This window comes from Cyanistes caeruleus, chromosome 5 (genome assembly GCF_971803275.1).
Source record: "Cyanistes caeruleus chromosome 5, bCyaCae1.hap1.1, whole genome shotgun sequence".
Lineage (NCBI taxonomy): Eukaryota > Metazoa > Chordata > Aves > Passeriformes > Paridae > Cyanistes > Cyanistes caeruleus.
In genome coordinates this window covers 32624281-32650660 of record NC_141705.1, presented here as the reverse complement: position 1 = coordinate 32650660, position 26380 = coordinate 32624281, and the positions used below count along the sequence as shown (strand labels likewise).

The window sequence follows — 26380 nt, the reverse complement described above, 5'->3', positions numbered from 1 at the left end:
TCCAAGTTAGTTCTACTCCTAGCAGAATACAGAGGTGTTTCTTAGTGGGCAACGTAGAACAATGAGAATTGTTGTTTCTAAATCTCCAAACTTTCTACACATTTGATGTATGACACCAGAACTGGACAAAAAAACATGCAGGGCAAGAGTGAGTGGCTGTAAGTGAAGACCATCTCCTATAGATCCCCTTCGCAGCTAAAACCTCACTTTGCACTGCCAATTGGAGAGGGAGCATCACACTTCTTCAGAGTGCCTTATCAAATTTTGTGCTGTCAAAATAACAGCTTCCATAAAACTAACATTTGCCTGAATATTGTTGAGTGTTCATTTCTCTGAAAAATTGACAAAAAGCTCATAATCCTAACACAAGGAAATGTTGGTAACAGTTTGTTTCATTTTACACAGCAGGTACTGTTCAATTAGAGCATACTTTTTGCCACAGCACATATTTTATCATATTTGAACCTGTATAAATATTTGTAAGCACACTTACTCAATATTTTCTGTATTGCTCAGAGGTTTCTAATTTTGCCAGTCATTTTAATTTAAAACCCTTAATTAGAGACTGGTTGTCAAATAGATGTTCTTAGATTACAGTGGAGACAGAGGGCATAACAGGAGCACAGCAACTAGATTTAGTGGGAAGATTTGTGTTAATAGGAGAAAAATGTAGTATTTTAAATGATTGGTGTGAGAAAACAGATCCTCAGATTCATCTAACAGAAGCAGAGGGCACATTTTTGACTCTGGAAGACAGAATTTTGCGTAATTATTATGAAGCTTCTGTACATAGTACTGAACACAATGCTTCAGGAAGAGCTTTTAATAACATCTTAGTAAATGTTTAATAACATCTTAGTAAAACTGGCCTTCCATTTCTCTCATGTGCACACACACATCCCTGCTGCTGTCAGTGACTGGCAGCCCGGAGCCAGTTTCAACATAATGATGAAATCCTGATTTTGTGCTGTGAAAAATGGCACTCTGTAAAACACTCTGTGTTTTCTGATATAAGAAGGCTATACTGTCCAAATATATATCACAACTAGAAGGAAGAGCCTTTATCCACTTCAAGAGTCTCATAAGGAATGCACAGTATCAATACAGGCAATCCATGTCACTATCCCTGTAATATCCAAATGCCTTGCAAATGTTTGCATCCTCTAAGGAAAGGTGAATACTAGCTACCACATTTTGATGCCTTCTCCCAGTAGCAGCTCAGGTTACACCTGGATTTCTTAATCAAGCACAACACTGCCCCTAACAGTGAGCTGAGCAGAATCCACTCTCAAGGGTGAGATAGATACATACAGTATATTGCAGCAGACATAGGTAACCAAGACAGTGGTGAGTTCCCAATCAACAAGTTTCAAGATACAGCAAAATTCAAGAATGACAGGACTTGTTTAACCTCACACAGAAGTTCAGAAGGTAACTGTTACCAGTAAGTGTACAGGGAAGAAAGAAGAGTTAACCACATTGAATAAGAAAAGCTAAAAGAACATTGCTGGCACATGCAAGAACCTAAAAACTAACCACAGATAAATTTAGGGTGGAAATTGGAAGATTTTTAGCCATGAAACTGAATCTGATCAGAGCTATACAATCAATGCACCCATCACTTCTTCTAGAGCTCAATAAATTTTTTATATGATCACCTAACATCCTTCTGCAAAGATTGCCTCTGGGTCCAATCCCCTACTATATCTATGGTGCTAAACACAGACAGGGACAGGCACTGACCCCTGGTCCTGAAGCCAACTGGCACGGACTGGCTTGTGCTCATCTTAGGGCTCCCTCAGCAACACACCACCCTCAGCCCTGGGCTTCCTCAAGCTCCAGGAGTCCCATGACACCACACAGTTATTTTGTATGTCTCAGTTCAAAGTGCATAAAAAAGCGAGAAGACTTTTATGCAGCCCACCATAGAGGAATTTTCAGAGCATGAAACAGACTATGTGTTGCATATCTGCCAGTATGGCCCAAGGGAAGGAGGAGGGTTAAACATACCACCTCAGCAGGCTTTTCATTTTAAGTCTATACCTGATGACTGTTCTCTTGCAGTCTTTTTTCCATCCTGCCCTCTGGAGCACCATTGGAAGAGCAATACTGAAGCTTTGCTCTGGAGAAAGCTAGTCAGAGTGGTAAGAAACACAGGAAGTGAGCTAAGCATTCACAGCTAACCCTAGAGGACCCAAGACCAGGTGGTCAGCACTCAGATCCAACCCCAGACCTTTTCTGCAGCACTGCAGATGCATGAAGTAGCACCAGAAAACATCTTCCAACTTAGTGTGATGATACATGCACAATTACCATCAGCTTCATTTAATAAGCTACATTGCAGTGATGAAAGTGCCATCGTTCCCATGATTAGCTAATGGAGCACACAGTACGATTGTACTGTCTCTGAACAAGCCAGTAAGGGAAAAGCAAGGATAAAAAGTTCAATTTACACAAATGCTGTGATGATTAGCAAAAGGAGAAAGGAAAAATGACAGTTTAATGAGATTTTAGCAGAAATTCTATGTGTCTCTGCATCTACCAGAATTTTTTACGCAGAATTTTTTACTTGTCTGGTCTGTCAACTGTGCTATCAAGATTAATAAGAAATTGCTAGAGTTTAAATGATCTGTGAATTACAAAATAGGTTGTTTATTCATCACAGCAGACACTTTGTGTTACAAAGTTGTGATTTTTTTAATGAGGTGAAGACTAAGAAAATGGTGGGGGAAGGGTAGTAGTTAGACCAACTCCTGGAAATCAACTCGGCTCTCCAGGCTGTTATTAGTTAGCTCATTTTTTAAACATCACATGCTCCACATCTTCTGCAGTCAGAGTTAACAAAAGGAAAAAAATTCTCACATCATCTTGTACAAAGATTGCTCACAGTACTTTTAGTTTAAACTGGTCAGCTTAGATTTGAGTGCCTGGAATATGTTCCAATGCCAGAGACCACCCATGCTGATTTTAGCTCAGAAATGAGACCTTAGAGCAGCAAAAAGATTCAACCAAAATCAATATTCTGTTTTCAGTGCTTTATATTTAATCAATGAGCTAACACTTGTTTCCTCGCCCTGTAAATAAAGAGCAGTCATACCAAGTTGTACCATTATGGTCACAGCACTGTAAGTAAAAACAGTGGTTCAGAGCAGACTTCAAATTTGGCAGGAGCAGACTTCAAATTTGGCCCTATATTGGGAGTATATCTGTTACAAAAAATATTATGAAGTGGTCTCAAGCTTAAGAATTACCATTAGAGGTTTTATAATAAATTGGTGAAGTGAACAAGGACAAAGTACTGGGGTTTTAAGAAGTCAAAAATATCAAACTGATGAATTATGTGCTGAGCATATCATCTTTCACTTCAATACTATAGAAAACCAGAAAATGTCTTTAGAAAGAGCTCTGAGTGAACTCAGGCTATGTCAAAACTCATGCAAGTTTAATTTCTCTATCACACCAGTTGTTAAAGTTACAAGAAAGAAACAGAATTAGTAGGCAGAGATAAATACTGGTCACTGGAAAAGAGTATTTCTCTGCAAAAGGTGAACTCTGGTGCTAACTTTCCCCCACCCGTGCAGGCAGAAGGAAAATTTCCCAAGGCTCTGGCCCTCCCTTTTGTGCTTCTCTGCCGTGCCATACCTGTGCTCAGGTATGCAGCTCAAGACAGGCTGAGATGCAGCACAGGATGAAAAAGCTCCTGTTTTTTCTGTGCCCATGGCTTCTGCTGCATTGGTGTCACACACAGAGGTGCAGCAGGAGCTGGTGTGGGTACAGAGAGATGAAGGGGGACTTAAGGAAGCACGGGAGCTGAATGGTCTCTTACCAGTCCTAACCAAAGTTTCTTCCCCACATCAGCCATTGCAGGCCACCGAGGCAGCTCTCTACCCAATTTCCACACACGGCAGACAGCACTCGTGGCATGATGCCTGAGGCAGCCCAGTCTCCTTGGTTCCTGCAAACCACATCTGATCCAGAAAAGTCAGCCCTGCTGATAGGTCCACCCAATTTCACAGAGGGCCCTTTAAATAACACTTACAGAAGGCCAAACTATGCCTACTGTAAAGACAAAGGCAAGATCCAAAGCAGCAGTCAACCCACATCTACCATGAAACCATCCTTGCTCTTCATTCCTTTTGTTCACTGGGAATCAATCAGAGGCTAAAATAAACAGTGAAAGTCACCTCACCCATAGAAGGGTAGACCCACGGCACACAGACTTCAAGACAAATATCCAGCTTCTTCGTAGTACATATAATCTATGCCATCAACACCTGAAATGGAAATTTCCCACAACCACTGGAGTTTATAATTTTAATACCTGTATTTTAGACTCAATTACTTGTTTTGCATATACACACTCTGTAATTTCTGTGGAGACAAACACACAGAAGCAGCAATCATCTGTGTGCTGCAACTGTGTGCTAATGAGCTGCTTCATATTTACAGGCTTTCACTACCCAATTCAAAATGGCTAATATTTATGAACCTATTTCACCAGGAAGTCAGTCCTTCAAAAAGACTGATTTTTATCCTGGTGTACCACGTACAGGCACATTAACAATAACATATTAATATGAGTAGAAGGAAAACTGATCAATACTTTACCAGCTGAACTTTCACAGATACAGACATCACAAGTCTAACCAGTCAAAAACAGGAAGCCTTACCATAGGGATATTTTGTGTCTAATCTATTTGCTCCTGTTCTTGTCCAGGGTAGTACATCATCGCTGCAACCATTAGGCATCCCATTGTAGCCAATTCCAACAATCTTGTTTTCTGAATTTACAATGCAGGCACCAACCTAAATAAAATCAGATTTATATAGTATCAGCAGCATGCAAAACAATGTGTCAACAACAAAGATGAGACATGAAAAGTTAGTCCTACAATTTTAAGAGATACAAGCTTCACTTAATTTATAAAGTCATATCATCAAGTGAGCAGGGCTACAATTGTACCTAACTGGGGGGGCTTTGAAATAAGTCAGGGCAGATGTAACTCTGCTCGCATCTTGGTCATGCTGTTCCCATCCCAGCCTGCCAGCACTGTTCCTTGTCTGCTCATGAAATGAACCTAGTTCAGGCAGCACTGAATGAACCCTGGTGATCACTTAAGTTCAGCTTCCCAAACTAGCTTTCCCAGGAGCAGTATGAGCAACATGAGCAAAAGAGAAGTTATAAAAGATGTAACAGAAATACAAGTGCTGGCTTATGCAGACCTCACAAACCTTTGTGGCTTGTTGCAAACATGAACTGAAATTCTAAACCTTTTAACTCCCACCCTTTATTGCTTCAACCCAAGTCTACAAAGGGACTCTTCTTAAATGATGATGTGTCCCATTTTTATGTGTTTGGCCCATATCATTTGTTGAAATTGCAATACTACTAATTTTAATTCACACGATGTGTTTATCAACCAGCCTTGGGTAACAAAACTTTAGTCCCAAGTGAAAAACCTTCAGAGAGCTAAGTGCCATAATGTACAGAAGGAAGTGAATAGATTATTTTTCTGGTATTTGCTTCCTGATTTTTTTCACACAAAGGAAATCTAACAGGATGACTGGATCCTGCAGAATAACATGTTTCAGGAGCTGTATCAATGACATGAAATCAATATTGAACAATATTGAACAGAGGCACATGAAACATGTGAAAAATGGGAACAGACAGTGAAGCATAGGGAACAGGGGATCCTGAGGGAGGAACAAGCTAGATGAAAACTCCAGTCAACCCAATAACAAACAAACAAGTACTCTTACAGGTGAGGAAAAGAAACTTGTAAAATGTCTTAAAAAAATTACAACTTAAAACTTTCAGCAGTTTTATCCTCCTCTTAAAGTGACTGTATTTACTGGAAAAAGGAGACAAAATTCATGTGTTATTTTAACTTCCAGATGAAAAGATGATTTCTAAAACTCCAAGCTACAAATGTACACAGAATTATACATATGAGGTCAGGCCCAATAAAAGAATTTCTGTAACAGAAGGTGCTGACTACGTTAAAAACTGAATAGCTATATACTGAAATAACTTTTATTAGGAATTTCCTGAAACTTCTATGTGTACATCTGATTCAATATGCAATATAGATTAGGTTATCTTATTGTTATATGTTGCCTTCTTACCTGAGAGCTTGGATCCTTGCTTCTTTGTGCTGACAGAAAAGCTACTGCCATAAAATATTCAGGCCATTCCAAATAATCCTCTCTTTTTTTGCAGGATGCTTCACTGCTGAAACTACAGTTTATAGTGAAAAACAGCCATCAGCAAACACCAGAGACCTAGAGCTACTACAAATTTTATTAATTTAATGTGCACAAGTTTAAAGTAACCAGGATCAGAATGTGGCTAAGACCACACATTCACTAATATTTTGATAATAAAACCATCAGTGTTAAGTGCTTTCCAGGAACTTATATATGCAACATTTCCTTTCAAGGAAAAGGCATCCAAGCAAGATTGCAAAATTCATTTTTAGATAAGAAGGCTGAGATATGCAGAGCACTGAGCAATTCAAAGACAGAGCAATTTATCCTTTATAGATAACACCTTGTATATTTCAAAGGTTCAGGTATATCATGTACTGCCATTCTTCTCACCCAAAGATAATCCTTTTTATGATGACTGTGATAACTGCCAGCCTCTAAGTTATTTTGTACTTCTGCATATGACAAGTGCTCAGTAGCTTCCTATTTGGTACCTTCCTCTGCAGGTATTAATTTCTGACCATATGTTTATCACCTTAAGTTTACCTTTTGTTACAACATTTACCACCAAAGATCTGAGGCCATTCCAACAGTTCCCTGCTAATTTTCTCTTGAGATTATGTCTTACGAAAGCCTTCTGAAAACTGACAGGAGATGGGTTCAAGAACATTTTCTTTAGATATAATATATAAAAGTGCCACAAAAGGTTGCTTCTTTCCCTGCCCTGAAGAGTACATCTGGGGGAAGGAGGAAGAAAAAAAAAGGTGATACATCATTTTCTCTTGCCTCCTTATGGGTGAAAGCCTGCTCAGACAGTGTGAGACACAACGGGGGAATTTCTGTGCTTTTCAGCTCAAAGAAAAGAAAGGCAGACATCTCTCTCCACAAATATACTTAAGCTTCGAAAATTTCAAAGAAAGATCAAATTAGAAGAAATTTCCCCAAACTCTCTCACCTATACTGCTACAATTTGAAAAACAAACTAATGGAACATCTCAAATACAGTGATTAGCCTATCAAAATAAAAGGGGCACACTTTTCTTCTTGGGCTCCTCTTACCAAAGACTATAGCTTAAGACTAAGATACCCTTCTTGTGATTTACAGCCATGCAGAAAAATCTATCACAGGTAACTGCAAGTAGCAAGACATCTCCTAGCAACACTAGTACCAACACTTTCAGAAGACAAACATTAGAAGGCAAGTGTTTAGTTAATCATTATTTTTATAACTAAAACCATGTATTAGAGGCTTTCAGTTAGCTTGTCATAAAGAGGTTACACTGTTTGAGTGAAAACAATGCCAGCACATGATAAAACTGTACTTTAGAAACCTACAAGGTGCTATTTACCAAAGATAAATTGCTGGTTTTGAATTGTCTGTATGTGGCACATTACAAGTTAGCAATTTTGGCTTGTTCTTGGAATGAGTGAAGATCATCTTTAAGACTACCATCTCAAAGTAAGGAGGGAGGAACACACACTCTTGATGTAACCCACACAACTCTCTCACACTTTGACAACATTGGAAATAGTGCCCAGAATTGTCAATTGTCAAAGCAAACATGCAAATCAAGTATGTGATTCTAAGAATGCCCAAACTGACTTGAATCACTGTAACTACAGAGTTGGGGCTATATCCTACCAAGAAGGAAAAGTGCTCAGAGAAAAAAAGAGATTAAAGACATGCCCTGACACGACTCTGTGCCAAACTGAACTTTGACAGGTTAACTGAAACATCAAGAAAATGTTTCAGCTATATGATTATTTAAAATATCTAAAAAATAGGGCTTTACAAATTCTAAAATACAACTGGACTTTAAATGATCGCTTCTGGCTAAGCGACATTCACAGTGATGTCTTTGGAGAGGGATGAAACACAATGCAGAACTACACTGAATAAAACATTCTGGGAAAAGGGTTCCAGAAAGACAGTAGTATTCTGAACTAAGAGGTCGTGAGTTCTTCTTTTGTTAAATTATTCCCTAGCAACTCGACTTATTCAAAACATAACAAAAGCTAGTATTTACTTTTCTAATAAATACAGAACTGTATGTAAATGGAGGTCCCTCAGAGTACCAACTTCACAGGGAGAGGAGCATATCTAAAAAATAAGCAGAAAGCTTACATCAAAGAGAACATAAAAACCCCCCAAAGGCCTTACTCAATTACTTCTACTTAAAATCACTGTGTTTGGCAAGATAATTCCCTCAACTCAGAGCACAAGAACTCAAGAGTGTGAAATGGGTATAAACCACTTAATTTCTGATTGAGCAGAAGCCAAGGCCTTGGCTAGCAGTCAAGCACACACATGAAAATTAGTTTATGGATTTGGGGCAGCATAATCTTCTTTATGCTCATTTGTAAGTTCTAGAATTGCATGAATGAAAGCTACTCTAAAAAATACTATAGCTAGCTGTAAAACAGGCAACCGAGGCTTACCCTTAGGATAACCCATAATAACTTCTGAACAAAAATAACAGAAACTGAAAGCCATGAAGAATATTGCTAAGAACAATGGGGGGAAACAAAAACCTAAATTTTAGAGTCATCAGTAGTCAATAAAAATTTTGTAAAGGTTATTTCAAGGGAAAATAGAGAAAAAAGTTTTGTAGCTAGAGAACACTGCCTCCCTTTTCACTTCTTTTTCATCCATCTAGGCTTCAAGTAAGCTGTAACACCCTCTGAAAAAGGAACAAATGTCATTCAGCTACTTAAAAAATAGTGTACCATAACAAAAATTTATTTTGAGAATACTAAAACAGAATTTATCATCTCAAATTTTTTCATACAGCAATTATGACAGTCAGCTACACAACAATATAGTACTAGAGGACTGGGGGGTATCAGATCAACCTCCTTTTTATAAGTTTTTCCTCTGCTTCCTCATCTTTGACGTCATGTGCATTATGTTACAATTCTATTCAAAGACCAACTATCAATACCTTGGCATTGAAATCACAGGTAAAAAATGAAGTGCGTATTAAAAATAAGAAATAAACATCTTCAGCAAAGGTCTTGTTCCCCAAAAGCCAACCACGGCTCTTGATGACCTTCAATACAAACTTTTTCTTTAAATATCATATTTTATGATGACTACTAGATTAAATGAATGTGGGATTTCCTTTACTTGAAGCTTCTCATCTTTCCACTCATACAGGTACTGAGATAAGGTCATTACATATTCCGTACTGGGAGGGAAGGTTTTGAAAGAGAAAACTCAATCTTTCTTACAGAAAAACAATACTCAGTGCATTGCAAATTAATTATATTCACAACTTTCTTGGGAGATAACCCATCAAACCTGTAAAGATAAACACTGTGTACGAATACTGAGCCTCAATTAAGCAGTACAAGAACACTTCCCTTCACTGAACGTACTTCACTTTTACAGAGCCACTTCTGACTTTAATTAATTGCCTATAACTCACGCCGGCCCTCATTTCCGGAAATAATGAACACAAGACACCCTGCCTGCTCTTTTTCCTATCCCAGCGATTACGAAACCCAAGTAGAACAGGCCGTGCCCTCACCACAGGGCCTTTAGGGGCTGCAGGAAGCGCCTCCCCACGGGACGGGTTTCCCCCCGCACGGCGGCGGCCGGCGCTGCCTGGAGAGCCCCCGGCTGCACGGACCTTCCCCCCGGTCCTGCCCCGGAGCATTCCAGCCTCCCTTCCTCCCGTCCCGTCCCGGATGATTCCAGCCTTCCTCCCTACCGTCCCGGAGGATTCCAGCTTCCCTCCCTCCCGCTCAAGAGGATTCCAGCTTCCCTCCATCCCGCCCAAGAGGATTCCAGCTTCCCTCCATCCCGCCCTCAGAGGCCGCGGTGGCCGCACGGCGCGGCCCTCAGGCCCCGCCACCACGGCTTCACCCGCGGGCGGCAGCGGAGCGGCCCGCCCGGAGAAACTTTAGTCAGCCGGCGTGTGAGGGGAGCACGGCGACAGTGGGAGAGGGAGCCGCGGGATGGCGGGCGGGAAGAGCCCGGGGAGGCCTCCCTCCCGCGGGCTCTGCAGTCGCGTACCCATTCTGCTGCTGTCCGGGCTGGGGACCGCTCATGCTGCCGCGGCCACGCTGCTCTCGCCTCTTGGCGCCTCAGCGCGGGCGGGCGGGCGGGGCCGGGGCGGGCCGCGGCTGCCCAGCCCGGCGGAGGATGCGCCCGCAGCGCCCGGGAGCCGATCCCGCTGCCGGCCCGGGCTGCTGCGAGCCTCCGACACTAGAAACCAGCCGCTTGAATGTCTGTGCAATTTTCTGACAGATGTTGAGTCTCATGTTATGCTTTGACACAAGCATGAGGGTTTTCGCTCTGCTCACGCTCTTGAGGTAAATGCTATTTCTTAAAGCTTGACATTAACATGCTAAAACGTCGAAAAATGGGAGTTTTTATTTGTTCTGTGGATATAAAATTGATGTGGAAATTGAGTTATGGTTTATTAATACCTCCAGCTGCTGCTAGGTCATAGAAGTCTCCCAGGATGCACAGGTAGCTGAACATATATATATAACCCATTACGGTGCAAAGTAAGAGGTATGATAATAAATATTAAACGTTGGCATGGTGTGTTTGTGTTCCTCGTGTGAGAAGCTGCCTACCTTGGCTGGCTGGCTGCCACCAGGGCATGCCTTTGCAGAAGCTCTCAAATGGGAGCAAGGTACACATGTTCGCTCCACGGGGCTGCGAGGCATCAAGTGAAGACTGCCCAAACCCAGCCGAACGTGACCAATTCGGTTCCCACTGGAGACAGTGACAGGGGCAGTGATGGACAAAAGGAGAACACTTGCCTTTGAGAGCATCCCCCAAGAGGGGTTTGTGTGTGCAAGCGGTGCGTTCGCACTGCATGTGAGCTGCACCACTGATCTGTGGTCAGCTGACGTGGCTGAGAGAATGGTTTCCTGCAGCCTGGTCAAAAATCTTCCTCTTCATCCAAGAGGATGCTTCAGGTTGGAAAACGGGACACTTAGGGGAAACTGAGTACAGAGCAGTCCTATCTCAGGAGCTGTCTCTACAGTTCCCCCTTACTAACTATATGCACAGCAAATTGCACAAGTGGGTACCCTTAGTACACCAACACGAGTGCAAAAAGATGGCTAAGCCAAGGAACCTGCCATGCTCATAGTTATTCTTGAAGCTAAGCCAATTCAGTGAGATCCTGCAGTGATCAACACAGAGATTATTGCTAATATGTTTTCATATTCAGATTGCTGTGTCAGTTAGCTTTTTTTTTACACAACTGACAAACTATCAAATATGAAAATGTTACTTAATTTCACAGATATTCCTATTCAGTTGTAACCAGAAAACTTGGCAAAAGCAACCTGTTATACTTCAACTGACAAGTTTTTCAGCCCTCAGAGTGGGAAAACATATAGCTATTTCAGTTAGCAAGACTTCTATTGGCATAATTTCATATGGACAACTAATGTTCATGTATGGTTTGTTAATGAATGAAAATGAACTATTTAAATGTAAAAAAAATAAAACAAATTTAATGAAAGTAGCATCACTCAGGAAAGTATGAGCCTGAAGATGAAAACAAAGGCCTGGCTACAGTTGATCATGAAGAGAGTTGGAGTAGTCAATTAATCTGGAGAAAAAAAATAGCATAATTCAGATTAAAAAGTTCTTTACTATCTGTATATCTGTTTCTGCACTATTGAAGTATGAATTAAAATTGTAGTGCTACAATTATCCATGCCAAATTTGTTATTTTACATAATTATGATTCTGAAAATAAGCCCATAACATCTACTAACTACTACTACTTATAATAAATCAGTGATACATGGCCTAAGGAGGAAAACCTCTGGTAGAATTTTACTTAGTAGATTTCTATAATGTTGCTAAGTGACACATCTTCTAAAAACCTTGTTACTTTTTTATTTCCCCTAGGTTTTTTGAAAGAGTTATACTGAAAACTTATGGCCAAGTCGTGACTGTTTTGACAATGTACTGTTGTAGCTGACATAACAGCCTCTTTCTTTAAGCACACATGGGATGAAGGGTACACCTGGACTAGGTAAGATTTAGGCCAGGATCATGTGTTTTAAACACAAGGTTGTGCTGAGGGTAGGAAGCTTGACTTACTACAGGTGTGGGGCAAAGTCATGCTGCCTGGCAGGGTCCATAAGACTTCTCTGGCAGTTGCCTGCTTTTCAAAAGCAGCAGCTACCCTGGATCAGCTGTCTGAATCCTCCTTTCCATTAACTCTGAGATCCAGAAGCTAATTTACACTCTTCAGCTGCTTCAGAACCATTCAGATCTCTGTGATAGAACTAGAGGGCTCTAACTCAAAGCCCCTGTTAAGACAGACAAGCATTGAAATAGGCCAAATTTATTTTAAATTTATGTCTGAACTTTGCACATTCCTCTCTTGTTCCATAGAAGGAGGATGTATGTCAAAAAACTTCAAGTATCTCAGATAATCTTTCACAAGTTATTTTTGTTTGTGTCTCATTTCCTAACAAGGTCCTTAGTGTGGACTATCTCGACTTTGCTGGATAGATGTCAATAAACAATCTGAGCTGATTACAAATACTTTAGATGCTCTTATTAATGAAAAGTGATACAAGTTTGAAAGACATGGGAAATATATAACCATCTGTCAAGTTGCTTATATTTTTAGCTTACTTCTTATGAAACATTCACACCTACCTTTTGTCAGTTTTTAATAAAAGCAACTTAAGTTGAGTTTGGGGAACCCCCAGTTTACAGACCCCTCCCCACTTTCTTGCTGCTTGCCAACAGACTCTTTTAACTTCACTGGCAAGCAAGATCTCTCCCCAAATGTACGATAAGTTGTTACTCAGAGAGTAATGTTTGCTATTTGCCACAATATGGAGCATGCAGTTTGGTAGTCCACCCTGAAATCAATCTCAAAGCTTAAGGGAAAAGTAAAAAGAAATTGCTAATAAGCTGTTGTCTTTTTCTCTAATAGAATGTATTTTTCAGGAGCTAATTACTAGGTTTGAAGAGAAAGACAAAAAAATATGACAGTATGTCTTTATATCTTCTCTGTCTTACAGAAAAGTAATTGCTCAAGGAGAGAACAGTTAGTTAGATTCATAGCTAGATAGTATTATTTTTTTGGCAAGACTCATCTTCTAAATATTTTTCTAAATAGGAATTTCTCCCTGAGTTAGACTTTTCCATTCATACTTGTTTACAGTCTGAGGAACACATTAAATACAAATGCAGGTATTTGTATATGCTGTATATGCTGGTATATGCTGCAGTTCTGAATTTCTATAGATAATCTAATAAAGAATATGAAGTTATGTCTTCCTCATGGCCCAAATAACATTTGTTGCAATGTCAGGCTTTGTACTGTGAACAAAGTCCTATTTTAGAGCCCCCTTGCTGGAAGACCTAAACAGGGTTAGCTGCAGAAGCTTGTTAGCAAACCAGCCCATTAACAGACTGCAATAAACTGTTAGATTTTTATATTGTAGCATTTTCTGTAGGGAGCATAAGTATGTCAGAATTACTATAGGATTTTTATCTTTAGCATGTAACTCTTTATACTATGCAATTTTGGAAGTACTTATTAATAAAAATGGTAAGAAATGCAGCTTATTACCAGCCTTTGATTAAAACCAAATAGGATGGTATCATGGTAATTATGATGCAGATGGAAGCCTGTTGCAAATTCAGTATTTTCAAACTCAGGTGTCAAAATTCAGGATATTGAAATCTGTGTTTAGATGCCTACCTTTATATAGGTTTATAAGCATTGAATGCCAGAGATTCTTGCGCATGGTGAGTATCTGTCAGAATCAGTCAAGCCAATATTAAGATATTTCTATGCTTTTCATGTCCTAATAGGAAATAATTACTCTTCTCTATTCTTAGATTTTGATGGCTTGTTTATTATGTTACCTTTCTATAGCTTCTGTTCCTTGAAAACTAGAATCTACTGCTAGATTTAAGTTTTCTTCCTGTCCAAGTGAGATACTATTTTAAGTGTCACATTCTTAGTCTTCCAGAGAAAATTCTGCAAAATTCCCTAAATCCAGAATTTTTGCACTTCATTCTGTTTGGGGTCAGAAATGAGTATATAAATTATACTCTTTAAACAGTCTTCTGATCAATTTTTAAAAGTACACATTTTTCATCTCATGTAAAAATTTTATGGACATATTGTGATTTCCGAATTTTGACTGTCTTCTTGTTTTATTCATACTTATGGTTCTAGTTGTAGGTAAATATTGTCTTTGCAGCACCTTGATCACCTCATTTTTCCTTTGATATCAGTATATTCTCCAGCTAGATTTGCTCTTTCTCTATACCGTGTATTATTTACTGATGTTTTCTTTGTTTTTTCCTGATGTTTGTATCTGTCTCTGTCCAGTCCTCTACTTTTGAAACTCCTTTTCCATTCATACCCACCTTTCATCCAAATTTCCCATTTTATGCAATCTCATACAATTTCATACCTAATCCCAAGCACAACACTGTACCTGCCACTAAGAAAAAATGTAACTTTATCCCAGCTAAAACCAGGACAACAGGATAAAGATGGGTGCTAGAAAAGTGGAAGATATTGCATGTCATCTTTTTTCCTATCTCCATCCGCAACTGAAAATCACATAATCATGTCCTTTGGAAAGTAAACTGAGACACAAAGTCTCAGACTGCAAGTCTTCTGGTAATCATAGTGATTCCTTCCAAAACATGAGTTACCTTCTTTGCCCACCCATAGTAGTCATGATCACAGATATTCCCTAGTTAGAAGTGAGAAATTAATTTTCTGCTTTCAGTATAAAATTTCACTTTCTTGGCACACTGCTTCTGGACTCAGCAGCTGCCTCCATACTTCACAGCTTTCTATTTCTTCTGTTTCCTTTCCCTTATTTTTCAAGTCTATTTTTAATATCTAAGAAGGTTATCTTTTATTTCTGTCCCTTCTGATTTGGAAAGATTTTCCTGTGATGATGCAGTAGCTTTCCATCCTACATCCATGAATTTTCCCCAAGTTCCCAAATTTCTTGAAGAGTATCAGCTTGCAAAAACTCCAACTGGAAAATAACGTTATCTGTAATCATTGCATCAGACACATTCTGAAGACAGAAATTTTTACTCTTGCATGCAAATGATATTGAATACATGTATCCATTTCATATTTGGGCAAACTAGTTTGCTGTTGGTAATCTTTTCTTTTCTTCTTCTGATACAAATTCCACTTACACTCATCTTTTTTAACCTCAGTGGAACTTCTGTCCAATTTTCTTAGGTTTTTTGTTTATGATAAGCTTTAGATTTCTGCTATAGAGAATTTTCTTATTTTTATGTTTAATTTCTTGTCATTTATCTTAACTGTATCTTTCGATTTCATTATTACAGCGTGTTAATCTTCATATAAGAGCTGCTATGCAGAATCATTTTCTTACATCTTTATATGGGATTTAGCATGGAAGGTTTTAAGCAAATGTGCTGAATCCATTCTGTGATAAGAGATGAATTACCCTTTCAGCTAACCTGTGGATTGGGGCAGCGGGGAGGGGAGGAAAGATAATACCTCAGGATTCTCAGATACACTGGCAAAATTAAACTAAGTTAAAAAACATAAAATGAACTGTTACACTCACTCTGGGTTTGTCCTGTGTCTCACCTCAGCATGATGAAATCCTTTCAACCTACTTGCATTTCAAATTGCCAATACACCCAATTGCTCAAATTAGCTTAAAAGGCATTTTCCTTCCTCAGTGGGAGGATAACTGCTCTGTCCCTAGGACATAACACCAAGAGAGCTGTGAGACACAAGGCATGATGCCTTCATTTTGTAACATCCTGAGTGTTAGCTTGGCATCTGGGCAGGGGGAGCTCAGGTGCCACTATCATATTATGTGTGACTACTTTTCATCTCTTCTACATTCTGGCTGTTTCCTAACCTCACTGAACTAATTACACAAGAGCAGCTAACAGCCACGCTGCTCTAACTTATCAATAATGAAAAGTGAGCTGGAGCTGTCAGGAAATACATTTGACATCCTAACTTGGAAGAACAGGAACTCTGTGCTCCCTCTGTAGATATGAGGGGAAATAAAACCATTAGTAAACCTAATTTATTTCATAAGCAGAGTTGACAGCATGATTCCTTTTCAATATTTCCTGGCACTTTCCTATTATGAGATTCTGCTTTTAGTTGTCTACATCAGACAAACATGATTTGTTCAGACTGAAATAGCCCAAGCTGAGCACTTTCTACTGCTAAGATTATTTTTTTATCTTTCAGTTTGTATCCATACTTTTTAAACTATTGTAACTTTAAAACCATTATAAATAAAAACATACATTAGGAAGACGTTGACTCAGATGGCAGAGATAGCATATAGTAAATGAAGAGTTTTAGCATGGAGCCACAGCAGCTCTGTGCTATACAAAAGAGACGATTAGGTAAAGAAGGCAAAGAGCAGGATGTGATTTTTGAAGTAGGGATCATTAAGGAATTCAGAAGTGGATGGGCTATAGCCTGTGGAAAGGGAAGACAGACATTAGCTAAGATTTATCCAATTCTTATTTCTCAGAATACAACAGAATGTTTTTAGGGTTCAAAGTACTGAAAAAAACCTGTCTTTTGAAGCCAGCCTTCACAGCAGCCTAGGGAGATAAAAAAATTAAATAACAGATGTGCTTTATTTTTTTCAAAACTGAGGAAGCAAAAGGGAACTGATATGCAATAGTCCTCCTTTACAGGAAAGTAAACTGAAAAACTCCCTATTTCTACAAAAACTTCAATAGGTTCTATAGAGAAAGAAAGAAGGAGAACTCCAAATCACTCTGCTGGTATATATGTCCTCTAGGGTGAGCATTTTTCTGCAGAGGATGAATGTCCTAAACAGGCAAAAATAAGAAAGAGGCCAAAAATCCCAAGAATTTTATGAACTTTGTGAAAACTAGCTACTCTTGTTAGAACAACTTTTTTGAATAAAAATGTTTTTATGCAGAGTTTGTTAGATTGATTTTAACGGTCTCTTAAAGGATTAGAGAACAGAGGATTCTTATTGGAAGATATTATATAGGTCAATTTCCTTGTGCATTTTGCTTTAGAACATTCTTCAGTGTTTAGAACAGCACTTCAGCTGATCTGCAATACAAGAACCTGAAATTAGCCAGCAAAATGGGATCAATATTGAGCAATATTTTGTCTCTGAAAGAAATTCACTGTGACAGAGAACAGTAAGAGCAGTGTAAGGAAACAGAGACTCTGGCTAAAAAGCTGGATACAGAAATCTCCTACAAAGCAGTACAAATTAATTGATGTCACCAGAGCAAGAAAACCATAGTGACAGAATAAAATGTTATCCAGGTTCCAGAATACTTTATTATCACCACCTTAGGTCACTAAGCTTCAGAAGCTATATCCATCAAATTTGATAGCAGTATATATACTCACAGCTGAAGCTAGAAGGTGCAGTGCTTTAATGTACTAACGATGTACATTAAGACACCTGGGTTCAAAGTCAGTTTATGACAGGAACAAAATGAGTTTGTTGGTCTCAGCCTGCACTCTAGTGGACAATTGCACATAAACCCAGTCTTGAGAAGAATCTCAAGAATTAGATTTGGTGGCCAAAACATATGGTGAAATTCATATTCTCTGTACATTATTAAAAACAAAATATCTTTGCTTCTTGTGCTATTCTGAAGTACTGCAAGATGAGACATTTCCATCAGCATCTCTTTAATACTATGTTTTCTTGTTGATTTGAAAGAATACAATAAAAGGTGAAACACTACAATGGAAGGCAGCAAAGCCAGTAAGATGCTTCCATGTTAGGGGGAAAATGGAGATGTGAGGACAAGCTGCCATACAAGACATATATAATGTTTATGAATAGGTAAAATATTTATCTTTATTTATCTATTTTTATAATAAAATACTGAAAAAGAAAAAAAATGACACACATAATAATGACAAAATAATATTTTCTTGATACATAATACACCTGTACATCTCAGGCCTTAGACATCTTAGAGGCAAGACCTAAACAGAACTTGAAAAAAAAATGCTGTTACATGAATAATAAGAATAGCAAAGTAAGATAGTATTAAAGGGACTCAATACTAGTACGAGGGACTCAAATTCTTACAATTCAAGATATAAAACAAATTGCCTTAAGCATGGGTGCAAACTACACCCACAGATCTTTTGTTTCCTTAGTGTATTCTATACAATGTTTACACATATTTCAGTGAGCATGCAGTAGAATGCTGGAGTCTCAGATTTGTGTGGTCTGTGGTGTTTCCTACTTGAAGAAATTAGTTGCAAAACGTTGTCTGGAACTATAACCCCATTTCAGGTTATTGCCCTTTATATTGTTTAACTTCTTATCAGTCAAGTGAACAATATTGATATCCAAGCATTTACAATTACAGTCATATGTTGACTATAGAAGCAAAGTAAAAAAAAAAAATTGAGTTATCCTATCTCTTCAAAACTCTATTTAAATATAAAAGAAGTTTTCTATCACTAGCTTAAAATTGACCATTACATGTTATACATTATATTAACATAAATATATATTATGTTAACACAGTTTTTTACAGTCTTGTGATATGTCTTAGTCCAAGCTGACCTTTCCCTTATTTTCCATCATGTCATCTACCTCACTAATTTTCTGAAGTGTTTGGACACTTCTACAGTTCACAAGCCTACAATTCAAGATCAAGATAAATTTAAAATTCATTTTTTATTCAAATGAAGTTCACTTGATGGTGTGGCTACTGTTTAGCATGTTTAGAATGCTATATTTCTAGATTTTTCATAATTAAAAAGGAGTCTTTGTCAGTGTTTTAGTGACAGTGTAGCCTCTCTGACTGTATGCTGATTCCAAATTTAGAAAATCATAGATTTTTTGCAAAAAAAAAAAATATTGCCCTTAATTTCATGAAGAAATTCGTGTTTATCTGCAGCTCCAGATAAACTTTAAAGTGAAATTTATCAAACACAATTATCCTCTGTCCCCTCAGTTACTATTACACTATTTGTTTATCAAAGCTCTTCCTTCCATGGTGCTTTCATAATTGCTTGTTCTGATTATTTTATTTCCAATCTTCTGACAGTTCATGGTTTTCCATGAGGTTTTCCACAAGGTTGAGCCAATAAATGTTAGTGTGAAAATATGAGTTATCATTTACAAAGTTCCCACATTTTTTCTAGCTTTTGTAGATAAAAAGTGAATTTTAACTGCTTTTTAAAAGTGAGCTAAGTGAATCTGAAAACATCTAAAATCACAAAGCAAACAAAGTCAAATTTTAATCTCTTGGGGAAAGGAGCTGAACTCGTAAATTCTGCTTATGCAAAGACAACAATATGCTTCCATGAGTAAAATCTTACTCCAAAACTATGTTTTAATGGAATAGCTTGACAAGAATAATTTCCTTGAAGATAAAAAAAATAATTAGAAATGTTAAATAGGACCCAAAATTGTCAAGCATAACACAGAGGAATGAAACCGCTAATGCTCATATAACTTCAAAAGAATTTGAATTATGCACTTAAATTCAGACTTATGGCACGAACTAAGATAATTACCAGGAAAATAGCAGCTTTTGCAGTCAATAACAGGCATTGGATTGAGTTTGTCAATTTTTCTGAGCTGACAAATGAAAGGTGATAGCTGCTGAAATGAGCTGTGGATTATATAAGAACTACTACAGTATGTAAGAGCTAATGCTTTTATTCTCAGAGGCTGAAGCCGAAAAATTATTAATAAAACCATTTTTATCTAGCTAGTTTCAGTGCATCAGGTACCCAGGAAAGAAAGGTTTCTTGATAGAGGTAGTCTTTGTTTACACTTGGCATCAAACACAGCTTTCTAAAAATGTTTTTCTGTTCTATTCTCCTGATAATTCAACAGCAGTAGGACCAAGAAAACCTTGTCAGAAGTACCAGCTGCTTGCACAGAATTTTTGTTGTACTCATGACCACCTGCTGGCAAATACTAATGCACAGGACAAAAATAAGTAAGATAGCTATAGCTCAAAATGGATAGTGCAGGAAGTGTAATATAGCAAGTGTACTGATAGAGAAATCCCACCCATATAATAGTGGTGCCTCACTGCCAGAGAATAAATAAATAAAACCCAGTATTTACACTATGCAAGATCTTAATCTTTATTTGTGATCTTACAAAAGAGCTTAAAATCCTTTCCTTTCTGCAGAGCAGAGATCTGTGCATACTGAAGGAGGAACATACTGTAACCATGACTGTAAGTTCCAGGGATATAAACCACTGAATGACAGCTCAGGATCAGCCAAAGCTGATCAAAGCCTCAAGAATTTTATCTCCCCAAATTCTGTAGGAGCCTACTGTGACAAGCTTATCTCTTTGATCCCAAATTTAGAAAATGTCAAAATAAGTTAATCCTACATGTTTATTTTCACATTTGACAATATTTTTTTCATTAAAATGGTAGGCAGGACCCAAGCTTTCAATTTTCAATTTTCTCACTGGTTTCTCACTTTCATTTGGAAAGAGCCATGGCACGGAGCAAAGTTCTAACTTTTGGATTTCACCTTTTGGCTTAAGTATTTTCATCTTTTCCTGAGGTCTTCAAAAGGTTTCTGAATTGGTTTGCAGAGAGATATGAATGTTAAAAAACCTTAGAACAAAAGTCTTAGAAAGTGCTACGGAAAGGAAGTGAGAAGAACCCCTGCCTATTACTATTTTTACACCTCATTATTTTGAAAAGTTGCTGATTTTTTTAATGCTGTAATGGAACTATCTTAGCCATGGTACAGATATGGTACAGATTTCCCAGGTCAGGCAGTCAGTTCCCTGTACCCAAAGGAATGGTGCATCCAGACAAGCAGGTCATCACCCTGAGTGATGGATCTTCTTATGAGCCTGACTGGCAGCTGGGTTACCAAAGGCTGATACTCCCTTTTAGGAAGCTGGTGAGAGGGGAACCCTACATTTTCCTTTTGTTCAGTCTTGTTATCATTCACTGCAATCTCATGGTTACTTCTGCACAGAGGCTTCGATACTGAGCCGTTCCCTTTTTTCCACCGGCCCCGTGTGCCAGCCTGGTGACACATCTGGGTTACTGAGCATGTTCCATGAAGAGTTGTCCCTGGTGCCTTAGCAGGGAAACTCAAGGCATATCTATAACCTGACTGTGTACAGCATCACTTTCATTACAATTGTCATTCCAGATGTGATGCCAGTAAGGGGGTCACAAAAATATCAGTGGGGACAGCTGTTCACTAAAACTGATAGTGCTATGAGGGATGGAAGCACAGGGCAGCTACATTAATTAAATATCCATAGGACTAAGGGAAAAATCAAGAGCAAATGGGAGAGAAAGTCCCAGAACAGCACGTATTCCCCCATATCTCCCCACTTTTTTATTTATTTGTTCTTTACAGACACAGCTCTGAGGAAAGGAACCCTGCCAGGAATGTCCTTCAAAAACCTCTAGACTAGATCATGGCCAAGGAACAACTAGGGGCTTACACCTAGGCACTTCTTCACTACAGCTCTGCTGTAATTCAAAAAAGTGTAACATTGTAAGAAAGAGGAAATTTGTCAAAATGAAGAGAAGAGCAGTTAAGACTCTCAACTCTGTACAGGCACCAAGGAACCTATTTAAAGATATCATAGCTGAAGTACATATTTTCTCTTAAGAAATACTTCAGAAAGGGCAAAGGAAGCTGGTGTAACTAACCAGCAGGGTAAGTAAGGCTGTTAGAAGCAAAAATCTATCTTTGAAACTGCTGAAGTCATGTTCAAATTACACAAGAAGAAAGAGTTACAAACTCTGCAAGGTTAAATGTGAAAACATACTAAGGCAGACCAAAAAGCATCTGAAGAATACCTAACAAAGGAATCAAAACTAATAATCCTTTTCACTACAAAACACATCAGGAGCAGGGGGTTTGCCAGAATCTGTAAGTCTAGTTTGTTTTCAGGGCATAAAAGAGTACTCAGAGAAGTCAAGGTCATTGCAGAGAAGCTAAGTGAACCCTTTGCATTGGTGTTCGCTGTGGAAGGAACTGGGAAGATTCCAAAATCAGAACCCTTCTTGGCAGGGAACTCATCTGAAAAGCAGTCTGATATTGAAGAGATTATGGAATAAGTAGATTAAGTGAGAATCACCAGGAATATATAGCATACACTTCAAATTTCTAAAGGAACTCAAGGACAAAAGAGCTGAATTACTCACTGCAGGGTTTAACCTATTGCTAAAAATTGCTTTGCTTCTGGAAGGCAGAAGATGCAAAATCAATTTTTTAAAGAGGTTCCAGGGAAAATCTGGAAATAGTGGGAGTCTAAGTCTGATCTGCACAGGACAAATTACTAGAAACTTTATAAGAAACACAATCAGAAGCCACCTGGATAGGTCAGATTTATTTCAGAAGAGTTAGCATTCTGTTGAGGAAGACACTGATTTGCAATTCTGATCGTTTTTCAAAGGAGACAAAAAGGATGTGGATTATATAGGCATGATAATATTGACACAGTCTACTTTGATTTCCAAAAGCCATGAGTTCAGGTTAAAATTAGGGTTTTCTAAATCCAAATGTCTACAAGGGTGGTAAGACTGAGGGTAGAAGAAAAAGACCACCAAGACAGAACTTGGGCATGCTGGTTTATAGGGAGCACATTATGTGAGGGCATCCTAAGCAAGTTCAGCCTGGTCTGACATAGGCCTTGGGGCAAGACTAAGGAAAAATTGTTCCAAAGAGCATGACTCTTGTTCTCAAATAAAGGAAAAGGCCCAGAAAAAGCAAAGGCCTCTTACTGGTACAATGAGAAACTATTCACTGTGTTGTTTTTTATATTGCTTTCAGATGTAGCTCAGTAAACAGGATTTTGTCAATACAAGTAAAAGGCCAGATGCTCTGTAGCAACCTGATAGTGCTGGGTTTCAGGAACTCTCTGGGCTTGTCTTGACATAAGCTGATTTTAATTTGGGGTTTTCTTTTGTGTGTGTGTGTGTGTGTGTGTGTGTGTGTATGACAATCATTTAGCGGCCAAGAGGTTGACCACTGTGTATACTTTATACGGTAAAAACATAACTATCCCATTGTAACAGTGGCTTTTTACATTGAAAGATGCTGCGGGGGAAATTTCAGACTTGAGAATCATCCAATCATCCAATGAGAAGAATGCAGACTGCTGTTAAGAAAACCCAAGCAGATCCCAAAACAGAGGGGAAAGAGACTCCTACTGTGAACATCAAAGTCTTTCCATCAAAGGACCCAGAAGGCCAGTGACATGCCCATTTCTGAAGTAATCTTTTTAAGGAAGATGGAAGTTGTTAACCTTAGAACCCATTGGGACATGCAGGAGGTGAGTACAGCCCCACAGAAAGTAGGAAAAACAAAGTTTCTAGGAATAATTTTAGCTGTATTGCTAATGTACTTTTTCTGCAGTAATGGGGTTAATTGTACCATTAGATTATTAAAACATTAATAGCATTAACACTACATTTGTACCTCCTCTTTTAAGGCACGATCCCTTTAGCCTGTAGGATTTGAAAGTAACATGAATCCAGCCTCAGGTTAGGGAAAGTCATAAGGTCTAGGGTTAAAGTATAAAAAACTAGAAAGCTTACAGAGGGTGATGAGGCTGAGGGTAGAAAAGGGACTCCAAGGAAATGCAGGACAGGTGTCCAGGAGATTCCCAGGGAGAACATTATTCAAGGGACCTTAAGCATGCTAGGAGACTTCAGCCTAACCTCTGTGTTTGCCCTTGACAAGCTTCAGAAAAGGTGGTTGAAAAGAGTGTGCTTCTTGATTCAATGTGGAAGAAAATGTCTGGGGGAAAAAGAGCTATCACAAGTTATGATGATATGTATGTATGTCTCTCAGAAGCAGTATCTACTGTACTGCTCTTTGTGCATTCATAGAATCATAGAGTCATTTAGGTAAGAAAGGACCTTTAAGATCAAGCCCAGCTATAAACCACTTCCAGATCCACTCTTTGAACCTGAGCTCTGCCTAGGCTATGATTAAGGTTTGTTTCAATACAATCCTGACAGGAATGGGAGGACAGAGTAAGAGCTAGAACCCCCTGGGAGTAGAGGGCAGGCCTTAAGTAGTTCCTTAGGAACATTAGGCTAAAGGACCCTGCATCTATCTAAACAATAACAGCTTAAAAATGGAGGCTTCCTGCATGGATAAGTAGTTGGTTAAGAGATAAAAGCAAGAGCATCAGACTAAATGGTCAGTATTCATAGTAAAAGAGGTCAAAAGTGAAGTTTCACAGTGGCCTGTCTAAGATACATTTTCCCATATATTTATAAATTATTTTGAAATGAGAGCCCCAATAATAAGATGACAGTGTGGGTTGGTGATACCATAAAATTAATACTTAGTGGGACAAAGGTTTGTTGTGAAGAATTGCTACAGTCCCAGAGACCAGTGAAGTCCTTAAATATACAATACAAACTATGCCTCCTCTTTGAAGGGAGTGAAAGAGAATGTGCCAGGAGGGATATCTGCTGGTCCAAGATTATGAAGAGGTAGATGCCAGCTCTGTCACTTCATTTGGCCCCCAGTAGATGGGTAGTTACAACTCCATCTGGTAATGAATGGTTCAAAGGGCTTTGGGCTTGCATAGTCCAAGAGATCGACTGTCAAGATGGACAGTGCCAGGGGCCAGAAACCCTCCAGAACCAATGCTAGGATGAGACAGGCAGTTTGGTAAAATCATTAATTTATATGAATGGCTGGAGAACCAGTCTTCTAATGCTCTACCAGTTTGTGCAGCTGGCTGTAGTGATCAATTTATGGGACCATATTTGGCTTAGAGAACACATCTCTGCATGGAAAGTCACAAACTCAGGCTTTGTTCTTTGGATTTCAGAAAGCCAACAATGAAGATGCTTACACTTTCCTCTTTATTTTTGTCATTATTTAAAATCTATATCCACTAATAAATCACAAAGAACAGAAATTCAAAGTATACAAGGAAAAAACTAACTTCTCTAGCAATGTTCTATATTACCTTTAACATGCCCACAAAATTTTCAGTGAAGCAAAAAACAGCATATGACAAAAGTCTCAAATTAGACTTCTTTTCACCATGAATCACTGTGGAATTCATTGGGGTTTCAGTGGAAAGACTTTTAAAAGGAATTCCACTTTTAAATATATAACTGTTTAATAGGTTGGAATAGTAATTCTTCTTCCATCAAATTTAATGGGTACTTTTTAGATTTCATGTGTTTGTGACATTTTTGCAGGCTCATATTTCTTCTGCTGTTTTCACATTGCAGCAGAGTCGCACCCCAGGGTACTCTCTGAAACTGTGATGTAAAAACTTGACTGGCAGATTTGGTGCACAAAATATATGTTTCAGGACATTTTAAAGTATTTCTTGATGGAATCTACTTTGTTCTGTATGAGGCTGTAGTTCATTTCTGTTATATGAAAACATATTTTTGCATTGGGTACAGTACCAAACACATTGCTTTATGTACTGTCTGCAAAATGTTAAATATTGCTTATGGCACTATGACAGGTATCTAAAAATTCAAGAGGAACATTTCTATTTTGGTAAACTGCCCAGATCTTCCACACAAATAGATTTTTTAATACTTTGGTGTGAAGATTACCAAAATGAAAATCACGCATAACAAACTAGATTTGTTTCTTTAGGAGAATGACAACAAAAGCACACAAAAGTAAAGAAGCATATATTATTCCCTTGGATTCCAAGGAAGCTTTTAATCTAGTACCAAATGCATTATTAATGAATAGGGTAAGAAGGTAAGGAAGTAATTCTCAACTGGACAACAAACTGGCTTACTTTCAAAGTCAAGGAATGGCCATAAATCTGAAAGGAAGATGACAAATGCAGACAGCTTAGCATTAGATCCACATTTTCATCACACTAAAGAACGGGACAACTGGCTTCAAGCTTCAAGGTGCATAATGTGATGTGTGAGGAATACAGGTAACAGCTGATCATGAACAGAAACAAGAACGATATAGTTCAAATTCAGTGGAGGAGAAAAGGTAGATATGTATATGCTATAGAAGTGAAAATCTATAATGCATAAAAGTAAGTATGTTAAAAGTAAGAATATTAAAAAAACAACAGAGATTATGCCCTAAATTATGGGTTGTACTGAGCATGTCAAAGACCTTGTGGTGTTCAATAAAAATTTTAAAACATCAGCTAATTGGATAAATGATTATATTAAATTCTGTTCAAACTATTT

General features: G+C 38.3%; 1 protein-coding gene and 1 long non-coding RNA gene across 12 annotated transcripts in view; one reads left to right on the top strand and one right to left on the bottom strand.

Moving 5' to 3' along the window:
* DCTD (dCMP deaminase) overlaps positions 1 to 26380 on the bottom strand; it is a 67921-nt gene that overhangs the window by 19001 nt on the left and 22540 nt on the right. For 4 of the 11 annotated variants that reach the window (XM_086889886.1, XM_086889888.1, XM_086889889.1 and 1 more), the window contains 2 exons: positions 6130 to 6241; positions 4671 to 4806 (listed from right to left, as the gene is read on the bottom strand). In XM_086889886.1, coding sequence (XP_086746012.1) covers positions 4671 to 4806; positions 6130 to 6180 — 187 coding nt within the window. In that variant the 5' untranslated portion in view covers positions 6181 to 6241. Of the gene's footprint in view, positions 1 to 4670; positions 4807 to 6129; positions 6242 to 8237; positions 8312 to 8649; positions 8892 to 9923; positions 10168 to 10228; positions 10420 to 26380 lie in introns of those variants that run through there. The other 7 variants (XM_086889882.1, XM_086889883.1, XM_086889884.1 and 4 more) reach the window with 7 other exon arrangements.
* On the top strand, positions 10315 to 26336 carry LOC147653027 (uncharacterized). Its single transcript, XR_015287011.1, has 3 exons — positions 10315 to 10527; positions 12095 to 12221; positions 23265 to 26336. It is a non-coding gene; the product is annotated as an uncharacterized LOC147653027 (long non-coding RNA).